At 44.2% G+C, this 13,700-nt stretch overlaps 1 protein-coding gene across 8 annotated transcripts in view; it reads right to left on the bottom strand.

The window, feature by feature from the left end:
• The window catches only part of stxbp5l (syntaxin binding protein 5L), a 219,727-nt gene that overhangs the window by 193,368 nt on the left and 12,659 nt on the right, over positions 1-13,700 (bottom strand). For all 8 annotated transcript variants that reach the window (XM_042306775.1, XM_042306778.1, XM_042306776.1 and 5 more), the window contains exon 2: positions 4,970-5,067. In XM_042306775.1, the coding sequence (XP_042162709.1) occupies positions 4,970-5,067 (98 nt within the window). The remainder of the gene's footprint in view (positions 1-4,969; positions 5,068-13,700) is intronic.

The following is a 13,700-nucleotide window of genomic DNA, read 5'->3' as shown; positions in this document are numbered from 1 at the left end:
GGATAACAGGAATGGCAAACACTCATACACACAGACGCGGAGACAGACAGACAGACAGACAGACAGACAGACAGACAGACAGACAGACAGACAGACAGACAGACAGACAGACAGACAGACAGACAGACAGACAGACAGACAGACAGACAGACAGACAGATACACACAGACACAGAGACAGGCAGGCAGATACACATAGGCCCAGTAAGACAGCTACACACTCAGACAGACAGACAGACAGACAGACAGACAGACAGACAGACAGACAGACAGACAGACAGACAGACAGACAGACAGACAGACAGACAGACAGACAGACAGACAGACAGACAGACAGCTACACACACAGAGGCAGTGACAGACAGATGCATACAAAGACACAGAGAAAGATATATAGACACACACACATAGAATTGAGTGCACTGCATAACACATAAAACAAATGGTCTGTTTCAGTTCTGCTGAAGATGACACACAAGTTATTGTATGATTGTAGGGTCTTTCAACCTCATACACCACGTCAATCACATAGGGTCTGTGCCAGATCTCAGTAACTGTCTTGGATCTAGTCACTGGGTCGTCCCACTGTAGAGTGACAGTCTGCCAGCCAGCAGCTCTCTGGGATCTAGTCACTGGGTGGTCCCACTGCAGAGTGACAGTCTGCCAGCCCAGCATCGATGACATCATCATTATGCACCACTCACAGACACCAGAGTAGGGCCTGTGCCAGTTCTACAGCAACACTACCAGTAGGATTTTCACAATGGACCCAGGATGTACAGGGGAGCATTATGATATATATATATATATATATATATAATATTAATATGTGTAATTTAGCGGATGCTTTTATGTTGAGCAACTCACAGTCATGTGTGCATTGTTACGCTCGTTTGATGAATTGGACCAAGGTGCAGCGTGGCAGGCGTACATTTTACTTTATTTTCAAATGTCACCAAAAAAACAACAAAATACAAACAAACGTAAAGTTCTGCAGGCTCCACAGCAACTATGCAAAAACAAGATCCCACAAACTGAGGTGGAAAACAGGCTGCCTAAGTTTGATTCCCAATCAACAACAACGATAGACAGCTGCCTTTGATTGGGAACCATACCCGGCCAACAAAGAAATAGAGCACTAGAATACCCACCCAAATCACACCCTGACCTAAGCAAATAGAGAAATTAAAAGGCTCTCTAAGGTCACAGCATGACACGTAATTCTTTTTACATATGGGTGGTCCCGGGAATTGAACACACTATCATGGCATTGCAAGCGGCATGCTTTACCTACCGAGCTATAGATTTAAAGTCCTCTATTTAGGGAACTTTGAGAGGTTCTGGAACAGTTCCGAACTACATTTTTGGTGTACTGTAACGTTCGTCGTCTTCGTCTGAGGAGTATGAAGGATCGGAGGACCAATGCGCAGCGTGGTACGTGTTCATGATGATATTTATTAAACACAGAACACTAAAAACAGAAATAGCAAAGAGAATGACACGAAACGAAACAGTCCTGTCTGGTGACATACACAAAGACAGAAAGCAATCACCCACGAAACACAGGTGGGAAAAGGCTACCGAAGTATGATTCGCCACCTGCCTCTGATTGAGGACAAACACAAAACACAACATAGAAAAACTAACATAGACAACCCGCCGAAACTCACGCCCTGTCCAACCTAAAACAAAGACATAGCAAAAGAACTAAGGTCAGAACGTGACATGCACAGAGCACTCTGTGAATGGCACAACATGAATTGCTGTCAGCCGACATGCAGCCTGTGAAATCTGACTCCTCATTTGCATAGGGATTGCCGCGTCACATTCTCTGACCTATCCAGACAAAGGATCGATTTTCTCTGGCTGCGAGAGTCACAGACCCACGTGGTTTTAGACTTCCTCAAAAGGCCAGACCGGCTCGCGTCTATTGATGTGTGTCGGACCCCACTGTGATGTTCTCAGATGAATTTAGAGCGCTGAACATAAAAAATTACAAATAACTTTGTAGAATTGAAACAAGACCAAACAAAACACAACTTGGTCACAGAGGAACGAAATCCCTTCGTGCTTAAAACTGAAGTTGTAACGAGTCAACAGGCATTTGAACTGAGACTCGGCTTCAGTCCGAGGATGCTTGGCAGAACATTCTCTGTCGTCAGATATGTGCAATGTTATTAATTTGTACTGTCACTATGTATGATCATCTTTATTTTTCAGTTATAAGAAATGTTACAATAAGTTGTTTATAATTTGATTGTTACTATATTTAGCATCTTTCAGGGTGGGATGTTAAACTTGTGTCCAGGCTCTCTGTGGTCACTAAAGATCACATGGCACTGAATCGTACGAGTAGGACTGTTAACCCCGGTGTCCTGGCTAAATTCCCAATTTGGTCCTCATACCATCATGGCCACTTCATCATCCCCAGCTTCCAATTGGCTCATTCATCCCCCCTCCTCTCCCCTGTAACTATTCCCCAGGTCGTTGCTGTAAATGAGATCGTGTTCTCAGTCAACTGACCTGGTAAAACAAGGGTACAATAAATACATGAATTAGAAAGCAGTTGAAATATTTCAAGCCCTGTTTTCCCCCACTTTGCTGAATAGGAAAAACAAATCACATAAATGTATGATTTTTTCCTATTTTGATCTCATTTGTATTGTGTTCTATTTCCCAGAAATGTGAGATTTGAATCATTCTGGCAGAACTAGGTGTTATGTGTGGGCCTCTCGTGATAAACAATTACTTTTGGATGGAAATCTACATTCTGAACTAGGTCACCAGATTCACTAACCAATTAGGATTATCTAACCAATCATGATCAATGTATTGATCATTCCTGCAGCCACGGATAGGGTGACAGGGCTTTCTGACTCTGTGGGAGTCCATGTGAGGGATTTGGTCCAGAAATCAGCAACAATATTGATCACACCCACACACGCACATACACACACACGCACACGCGCACACACACACACACGCGCGTCCTTGAAATGAATTACATGGGGAGTGTACCGCCACGGTGCACACAGAAACACACAATCAATACTCTCATCTGAATGTTTAACTTCGGAGCTCCGGAGATCAATAAGGATTTTTTAACAGGAAGAAAATATATATTTCTACCTGGTGCCAATGTGCTGTTATAGCAGGCAGGCAGGGGAAATCACCATCTGAAGACATGGGTCAGAGAGGTTGGAAATAAATAGAGATGCAGCGAAATGTGGGAGGGAGGGAGGGAGGGCATAGGAGGGAGGGAGGGAGGGAGGGAGGGAGGGAGGGAGGGAGGGAGGGAGGGAGGGAGGGGGCGTAGGGAGGGAGGGAGGGCGTAGGGAGGGAGGGAGGGAGGGAGGGAGGGAGGGAGGGAGGGAGGGAGGGCATAGGAGGGAGGGCATGGAGGGAGGGAGGGAGGGAGGGAGGGAGGGAGGGAGGGGGGAGGGTGGGGGAGGGAGAGGGAGGGAGTAGGAGGGAGGGAGAGAGGGAGGAGAGTGGGAGTAGGAGGGAGGGAGGGAGGGAATGAAGGGAGGGAGGGAGGGAGGGAGGGAGGGAGGGAGGGAGGGAGGGAGGGAGAATGAAAGGGAGAAAATAAGGCTGATTGCAAGACTAAGACTACAAAAAAACTGGTAAGGAGACAGATTGCGAGAAACAACAGCTGATATGGTGTAACAACACGTCTGAAAACCACACCCCCTTGTCCAATTACCGTCCAATCACAACCATCAAAACTCTAAACCACACCCACTTCTGTCCGACCTACTATCAGATGATGAATAATACTATGCACCTGTAATAACGGGACTGTTTTCAATGCCATCATGTCATCTGGAGAAGATGATAGTGTTTGTATAGAGCAGGGTGTGTGTGTGTGTGTGTGTGTGTGTGTGTGTGTGTGTGAGAGAGAGAGAGAGACTCCATGGACACAACAAAGACAGAGAGAAAAGAGGGATCCAATATGGACCTAGGACAAAGAACAGCCACGTTAGGTGTTGACATGTATCCTCTAGTCTATACCCAGACACTTTCAAAGCACAGGAAGAACAGAGAAAGAAGGGAGAGAGAGGAGAGTAAGAGGGGTAGAGAAAAAAGAAAGAGAAATGGAAAGAGGGAGGGAAAGAAAGAATGGAAGGAATAGATAGATGGACTGAATGACAGGCCACATGAGAGAGAGCGGTGGTATTTGTGTTTAGCCTTTCAATGCTAATGCTAATTCCGTCACGGGTCTCCATCATACAGAAACCTGAGCTCTCCCTCCAGTCAGTGCTTCATCAAAGCCTCTGCTGCAGGTCCAGAGAGAGAGAGAGAGAGAGAGAGAGAGAGAGAGGAGAGAGGAAGAGGGAGAGAAGAGACCGAGTGATGAGTAGGGAGTGAGTGGTGAGTGAGTGAGTGAGTGAGTGAGTGAGTGAGTGAGTGAGTGAGTGAGTGAGTGAGTGAGTGAGTGAGTGAGTGAGTGAGTGAGTGAGTGAGACAGGTAAAAAGCGAGAGATCTAATTTTGGCCCAGCCAATAATTTAATCAAATCACATTTTCTTTTTTCATTAGCTATTCTCTGTACCCTCACAAATCTCTCTCTCTCTCTCTTCCCTTTCCCTCTCTCTATCTCTCCCTCTATCTCTCACACAAACACTCCCTTTCTCTTCCAAGCACACACATACACACTTTTCTCTCCCTCAGTAGCTAGTCAGATTTGCTGGTGTCTATCGCTGACGCTATTGTCAGGACCATCCACCTGGCTCCGTGCCGATCCCCAGTGGCTGATGGGTATGAGCAGAATGAGTCTGGATGTATGAGAGTATAATCTCCTACCTGAGGCGCTACACGTCCACGTCCACCACATCCTCCCCGGCCCAGGTGCCTCCTGGGAGCAGGCGAACGGACAGGTTTGACTCTGTGAAATGACAGCCATGACAGCATTGCAACACAGAATGACAAGTCAGGGGGAGGGAGGGATGAAGAGAAAGGAAAGGATACATCCGAATGCCTCCTGTTCTGGAGCCGATGGCCAGGATCTTCTGGACGGGATCAAAGGCCAGGCAGGTGGGCTGGTACGGGAAGCCATGGCGTACCGTCTGGAATAGGAAAAACACAAACACACTTTAATTACCATTCAAATTCAATACACATTGTTAGAGTTAGAAATTGGTTAAATGTGTACATATGTTATGGAATTGTGATCAGTATGTAGGAAAACTCGTTTTATTTTATTACTAAAATAGATCAATAGATTAATAGATAAAAAGATTTTGTCAGAGACAAACAAACATCTAAAATAGACTGAAATAGAAGTAATGAATCAGGAGCAAGAGCCCATAAGAGATCAGAAAACAGAGAAGGAAGAAGGGGCTTCCAGAATAGGTAAATAGCAAGAGTCTACACTGAGCTGCTGTCCATGGTGCTGAAATATTCAGCAGCTCTTTCCCCAGTCAACTAAGACTGGTGTTTAAATCTGCATGGGCGCTGTCCACTAGCAGTGGTGCTGAAATCAATGCTGTCACTGCCCAGAATCTATACTGGTAATCATACCAGAGCTGTCCAAACAGGGTGGTGCTGGAATATATGCATTGACGCTGTCCGCTGTCTGCACTGTGCTGAAATCCATATAGGCGACAACAACTTTCCAATGACTGTGTTGGAATGGACAGTTAAGCTGTGTGTTATCCAATGGCCTCCCAGGAAACCCAGCAGTGGCCCTGTTCATCTGTTTCCATTCAGACTAGCTCCTGTGTTTGGCTGAATTATGGCAACAACGTCTCTGTCCTCTCATCTTTAATTCATAGACATGAAATTGGAGCGGGGCTACCAAACAACAGGCTGAATGAATGAGATAGAGTGGTCATAAAAGCTGTGTGAGAGAGAGAGAGAGAGGTCATGAGAGAGACAGAGAGAGCAAGAGAGAAGTAATACAAGCTGAGTGAGAGAGAGAGAGCGAGAGAGAGCGCGAGAGAGAGAGAGAGAGAGAGAGGTCATACAAGCTGAGAGAGAGAGAGGCCGAGAGAGCGAGAGAGAGAGAGAAAGGTGTGAATCACGCCTTAAAAGGGAATGTGTGTGTGTGTGCATCCGGTATGTTTACATGTGGCATCTGCTCCACTACTCACACTCGTGCTAATGAAGGACTTTATAGCCTATAGATTTTCATTTAGGGGCCTGTTTTATTGCCCACTATTAAAACCCCCAGCAGCCTCCAGACTCCTACTGTAACCCTGCTCCTTCTGTGTCTGTCCACCCCAAATCAAGCGGCTTTCTAACGTCCACTATCTCAACTTGCATACAGCCAGTTTTCAGAGGAGAGAGAGTGCTATGTGGATACACTGTCAAATATTTACTAATCATAGAAAAACTAGCGAAACCAAATCAAATATGCCTTGGCATAATCAATGGAACAGCTGAAAAAAATCAAACGAATATCAACGTACACCGTACGTGTGTTTGTTTTTGTACGTACGTGCGTGTTCTGTAACGTACGTGTTCTGTTTTTGTGCTCTGCTGTGTCTCTGATACCACGTACTAAAAGAAAATGGGAAAGAATATGAAGGTTTTGATCGCACGGATAATTCACAGCATGCTGCTATCAAAGGGTAGCAGCATCACACGTTGGAATGGGAGGAAGCAACAGAGGTAGTGTGTTCGTTGAGAAGAGCAAATATCTTGCATTTTGTATTTTGATTTCTTCCTATTCTCAGTGCATATGTTGTTTTGCCAACACCTTTGAAAGGAGAGATATGTGTTTATGCTTCTCAAAAGGCTGAGAACGTAACACTCAATCATCCGACATTAATCTGCCTGCAGACATTGTGTAAGTGCAGGGTTGTGGAGATGGGTTAACAATAATGAAATTCATGAGTGACACACGTGCACATGCACACGCACGCACACACACACACACACACACACACACACACACACACACACACACAGCAGACCCCTGTAGGTGTGGTGGGTAGAGGGTCTCTGGCAATGATCCACACTGTACAAAAGGAACCTTTCAATCAGCAGTAGAACAGTCCTGGCTGGGGTGAACTGCTGCTGCTGTGTGGAACTGACCTCTTAACTAACCACCAGCTGCCATTAACTTGTGACGACCTGGAGAGGAGGGAGATATGGGGAACACCTCCCCCCCAGGGCCCCTGACGTACCAAGCCCAGCTCGGTGCACTCTGCTCAGGCTACAGATGGGGCCAATAGAGACCCACCCAGAGGAAAGAACCATTAAATATACACATCACAGACATGAAATGGATGAAAAATGCATTTACCCTGGTGAATCTCAGAGCTGCTCATGCATATTTCACAACCTCTAAAGCCATTTTTTTCTGTGCGTGTGTGTGTGCGTGCATCTGCTCTGGGTCCATCTCTATGGTCGCTCTCACACTCTGATTGCACCCTCATTCTATTTCTCGCTCTCTTTCTTTCTCTCTCTCGCTACATACTGAAACAGTATTTGTCTGTATTATGGATGTGTGGGGCTCCACATGCAGCTGAGTTATCTATGTGTCGTAGCTATAACTCCTCATTGTGTTTCAGTACTGGCTCTGTGTCGGACTCCTACTGTAGCAGACAGGCAGTGTTTGATGATAACTCCCCTTCCTCTCTCCTCCTCTTGGGAGACTGTCGTTATCTTGCCACATTATAAGATCTGCTCTCTTTTTATGTCAGAGGCCTGTCAGAGGTATCTTCAGAGGGTGTCAAGATATCAAGCTATACCCGTATTGCTCCTTCTCTCGCTCTCTCCTTCTCGCTGCCTCCCTGTCTGCCCCCCCCCAGCTCTGTCCCACATCCTCTCACCGCCACCTTCTGTCTATCGCTCACTCTCGATCTCTCTCGCCACTTTCTCTGCTAATTCTAGTGGACAAGACGAGCCTAATCTAAATATCTTCTAACAGCAGTGTTGCGACTCCATCCTGATGTCGCTCTCAGCTACAGTGAACTCTATGCCACGACGGAGACGGACCAGTCATTGTCAACACAGAGCTTCGTCAACTCAGCCTCATACCCGAGACTTCATCAGCTGCTCATAATCAAACACTGGAGCCTGGCGTTTCTGGTGAAACCACAGCGAACATGTCTCCTCACACGTTTCAATCCAATAAAAGAAACACAAAAAAAACAACGTTTTCGCTACTGTAACTCTGAGAAAGATCTCTGAAGTCAAACATAAAACGTGCTTGAATCACATCCAGAGGAACATTTTGTTTTGCCATTTGCTACCTGAACGTTGTTACACTGTACCGGCTTGGATGGATAAAAAAAAAAAACACGTTAGAGCAGGAGGCCTAGAGAGTAAACACAAACAACAAGCAGTAACAACAACAAAAAACAGCACGTTGTTTCATACATTAACACACACATCGTAATATGTAGTAGTCGCATATACATTTGCACTTTACATCTGAGTCCTTTAGCAGACACTCTTATCCAGAGCGACTTACAGTAGTGAGTGTATACGTCTTCGTTAGTACACAAACCATAGATAAAGAAACAACTGGGGAGAGATTCAGAAGGCACTGGTGATGCACAACCTGAGGCAGAAATACTGACTAGGAGTGAATAATGCATTGTGTGTGTGTGTGTGTATGGGGGGGGAGGGAGGGGTGGTGTGTGTGTGTGTGTGTGTGTGTGTGTGTGTGTGTGTGTGTGTGTGTGTGTGTGTGACCCAAGAATGTACACAAATATGTAAACACAGATATGCATACGCACACGTTCAACATCACACTAAACATGCGTCACATGCAGCAGGGGGCCCGCTGATACATACTACTGTCTGTGCATGCGTGGGTGTGATTGTGGTTCTGCCATGTATGTGTACATGTCTGTGGCTCTGTGCATCCAACCACACTCTATTGCCTCATTGGGTGATCGCAGCCTCAGAGAAGACACAGTAGTTGAAGGGAAATGGAATTAACTTCCTGCGCTAGGAATACCTATTTAACCTTGCTTCATCGAATTATGAGCTGTTTCCATCAGTCAGAAGAAGGCGAAGACAGACAGAAGGACAACTCAACTGAACCTCCTCACCAACAGTGAAGGGGGAGATATTTTGAGGCTACTCTAAAATTCCTTTGATGTGCAGAGGACTAAAAATAAAAGACAGATCTGAACACTGGTACTGTAGGAGAGGGGGATGAAAGGAGGAGTGGAGGAGAGGGGGATGAAAGGAGGAGTGGAGGAGAGGGGGACGGGCTAGACGGGGTCTCTCCATAGTTAGAGACGTAAAAAAGAGAACTAGGAGGGAGTAGGAATCAGCACATCGAAGTACATCATTGTGTCAGTTGTGAACAATTCCCGTTGCCTGATTGTGGATTACAGTGAAATATTCTAAGTGAGAAAAGGCGATAGGAAAGAGGGAGGATTTTGAGTATTGATTTGGCTGGTCTGGTGTAATGTTTGAGGAAGCCAGAAAGCTGTAAGTCCTTCCTTCAGTACAGAGACAGCAGCTTACAGATTCTCACAGAATGGGAGGAAGCCATTCTTATCCACATCCAGATATAATAAGTGCTTCCCAAGCACAAACACACACACACACACACACACGTATGCCCAGTCTAGCGAGCAGGGAGAGAGGGCAGTATGAAACCAGAGTGAAGGGATGGGGGGGAAAAAATGAATGAGCTGGGATAACCTCCTCTTCGCTAATGGGTGCTAGCTACACTCTTACAAATTAAGGGTTCATTGGGGTTCTATGTAGAACCTTTTGGTTCTTTGGTCAAAATGTAAGAACCCTTTTCAGAGAAGGGAAAGTGGTTTCCATAATTCAAAAACTGTCAACACCAACTGCCATTTATCCAGTGACGACTCAATAACGCAGTTGTTTAAGTTAATCAACGTTTATTTTTCCATTCAAATAAAAAAATTATTTTACCTATATTTAACCAGGCAAGTCAGTTAAGAACAAATTCTTATTTTCAATGACGGTCTAGGAACAGTGGGTTAACTGCCTGTTCAGGGGCAGAACGACAGATTTGTACCTTGTCAGCTCGGGGGTTTGAACTTGCAACCTTCCGGTTACCGGTCCAACGATCTAACTACTAGGCTACCCTGCCGCCCCATGAAGCCATAATGATGTGATAAACTATAGGGCGAGATAGATAACGTTGTTTCAAAGTTTGAGCACTATATTAGGCTACCGTTTGTTACCTAGCAAGCTAGCTAGCTAAACCTATAGGGGGGAAAACACTTTAATTAGCTAGCTAGCCACTTTACAAGCTAGCTAACTCTTATGAATAAATGTTCATTTGACTTATTGAAAGTGCCAAATAAAACTGCAGACCCAGCCTGACATTAGCAATTAGCTAATTGTTACTTTTATCTCAGTATTTCAGGGTGGAGTCCGATGGGAGGGACTAGCCATGTTGCCGCTGAACCCAACTACCAGGCAAAAAGAGGATCCCTCTTTTGGCTGCTGTTGATGGCAACAACTGCATGTAAGTCGGTCTTCTACATTATAATAATGATGTGTCTGTGTACCAGTTTGTCTACATTCTTGCAGGTATAAGATTGAATCCCAATTATGTCAATTTTTTCTTCCTCTCGGGAACCAGGTAGGCAATAACACATATTGCACTGTTCCATAAAGGAGGCATAACCCCTCGGAAGGCATAACCCCTCGGAAGGCATAACCCCTCGGAAGACATAACCCCTCGGAAGGCATAACCCCTCGGAAGACATGACCCCTCGGAAGGCATAACCCCTCGGAAGGCATAACCCCTCGGAAGGCATAACCCCTCGGAAGGCATAACCCCTCGGAAGGCATAACCCCTCGGAAGGCATCCGGAATTGACATTGGGCCATCATTCAAAACAAAGAGCCTTCCTGTCCACCGATCTGTGCATATTTCCCAAAAGATTTTGCATTACCTAAACTGTTTGTGTTTGAGGGTGACTATAATGACAATAACATCTTAAAAATATATTGGTATTCTTTTGTGTATCATTTCATTATTTATTTTTCTATTATTTAAGATATTATTTTCTTAGTAATACTACTATTTTATTAGCAGTAGCCATAATGGAGCAAATTGGGGTTAGGTGCCTTGCTCAAGAGCACATTAACAGACGTTTCACCTTGACGGCTCTGGTATTTTAACCAGCAACCTTTTTAGTTTCTAGCCCAACGCTGTAACTGCTAGGCTACCTGCCACCCTAGGGGTTCCATATACTGTATGAAGTGTACAGTGGTTCCTCCTTTAAAAGTTGTGTCATACTGCAGCACACCTTGCGGGATACCGTAGAATTCTATGGCACATTATTTAATTGTCAGCCATTATTGCCATTAATGCTAGTTAGTGCTAGAAAATGTCAAACCTTTTTTGTAAGAACATAGTATATGGGATTGATTTTAAATGTAGCTTAATTCATTTAATTAACATAAATTAAGGGTTCACAAATAAATTCAGAGACAATAAGATAATCATGTTGATCTGATTACGCTCATAAAATCCCTGTCTCTATTCAATTATTGTTTTTTGTCTATTTCTCTGTGTGTTGATTGGTGGGGAAAACAGGTCTACATAAAAAAGGTTGTGTAGACTACTGTAGGCTAACGTCAACATTTGTTCAGAATAATTTGCTTGATAACAAGATAAAATGTCGCTCTCAAAACGTATCAAGAAGAAAGGTGGATAATGAATCGAGGATTGAGAGAAGAATGTGCAGAAAGATATGCGTACATCTCTCCATCTTTTCCCAGTGCCAAGCCAGTGTGTCTTATTTGCAATGAAAATGTCGCTGTTAGCAAATGATTCAATCTCAGACTAATTATTGTGTGAATCTAAGCACAGAACTTCCAGTGGCCTTCCCGTCCCATGTAGAGGCCCGACGCAGAAACACAGAAGTATACAGAAGTATACAGAATGGTGTTGTCTGCGTAGAGGTGGATCTGAGAATCACCAGCAGCAAGAGCAACATCATTGATGTATACAGAGAAAAGAGTCGGCCCGAGAATTAAACCCTGTGGCACCCCCATAGAGACTGCCAGAGGTCCGGACAACAAACCCTCCGATTTAACACATGTAAATACAGGACTGTTTTTACTGTGGATATAGATACTTTTGTACCTGTTTCCTCCAGCATCTTCACAAGGTTATTTGCTGTTGTTCTGGAATTGATTTGCACTTTTCACACCAAAGTACGTTCATCTCTAGGAGACAGAACGTGTCTCCTTCCTGAGCAGTATGTCAGCTGCATAGTTACATGGTGTTTATACTTGCGTACTATTGTTTGTACAGATTAACGTGGTACCTTCAGGCATTTGCTACCAAGAATGAACCAGACTTGTGGAGGTCTACAATATTTATTCTGAGGTTTTGGCTAATTTCTTTTGATTTTCCTATGATGTCAAGCAAAGAGGCACTGGGTTTGAAGGTAGGCCTTGAAATGCATCCACAGGTACACCTCCAATTTGCCTATCAGAAGCTTCTAAAGCCATGACATTTTCTGCAATTTTCCAAGCTGTTTAAAGACACAGCCAACTCAGTGTTTGTCAACTTTTGACCTACTGGAATTGTGATACAGTGAATTATAAGTGAAATAATCTGTCCGTAAACAATTGTCGGGAAAATGACTTGTGTCACGCACAAAGTAGATGTCCTAACCGACTTGCCAAAACAATAGTTTGTTATGAAGAAATTGGTGGAGTGGTTGAAAAACGAGTTTTAATGACTCCAACGTAAGTGTATGTAAACCTCCGACTTCAACTGTATTCTGTAACTTAAACATGTTAAATCTGCAGTTACAAGGAAGAGGGAAACAGTCGCAGACGAGGTGGAGAAATTTGAGGAAATATGTACACTTACAGAATTACTATATAATTATTAACAGGGCAAAAGTCCCGTTACTGGTCAAAATGGTATTCTGAGAAGACTTGACCTTATTGTTGTCATTACTCTATAGGACTACAATTAGAAAAACAGTAATATTTGACTAACCTGAAGGTCTGAACTATTTGACAATCATTTGGAGTTCTTTACCAGAATAACCAGACAAACAAAATAGATTTATACAATCAACATTTATCAACACTCATCAAAATAGTTACAAACATAATGAGAATGATCGGGAAATGGAATGAATTGTTAAGAAGTGAAGAACTGGAGATCCTGTACATAAAATAGTGTTAAACTCAGTCTGTGATCCAAGTCTGTTGTGGTTTCTTGTTTGTTCAGGCAGCATAGAGGAGAACAAAGGAAGAAGATGGCTGTGTGTCCTTTCTGGTTCAGTTGTGTGGTTCCGCCTTCAGGTTTTTCCTTTGGTCCTGAGTTGATGTCGTTATGCTTGTTGCACTTCTTCGTTGGGTTACACAGGCTGAGCTCTAATTGTCTACTCCTTCTGTCCTTGAAGACGATTTGGCTGACGTGTACTGGTCAGGCAGCACCAGCTCTTTAAAGTATTCTGTCTTCTTCTGAGCCTGTTTAGTGCATGGGCACTTCCGTCCCTATTTCTGTACTAGATTACAGGTACTATTCCCGAAGAGGTACTTTTCCCCTAATGTATCAGTTCTGACCATTAAAGGCAAAGGTCCAGGGCCTATGGTCGGGCCTGCTGAAGATGAAGGTCCTACTCCCTCCTTCAGGTCCACAGTTAAAGAGAGTACGAGAGAGGGGAACAGTACTTGTATATCCTGCTAGGTCACATGGTATCACATCTAGGTGTCAAAAAAAGTATTTTGGGGAGAAAACCTAAAGTTGTTTCAGGTCAAATCACCAGAATGTT

Source organism: Oncorhynchus tshawytscha, linkage group LG26 (genome assembly GCF_018296145.1).
Source record: "Oncorhynchus tshawytscha isolate Ot180627B linkage group LG26, Otsh_v2.0, whole genome shotgun sequence".
NCBI classification, from domain to species: domain Eukaryota; kingdom Metazoa; phylum Chordata; class Actinopteri; order Salmoniformes; family Salmonidae; genus Oncorhynchus; species Oncorhynchus tshawytscha.
The sequence above is the reverse complement of the archived record's forward strand: the minus strand, read 5'-3'. Positions and strand labels throughout refer to the sequence as shown.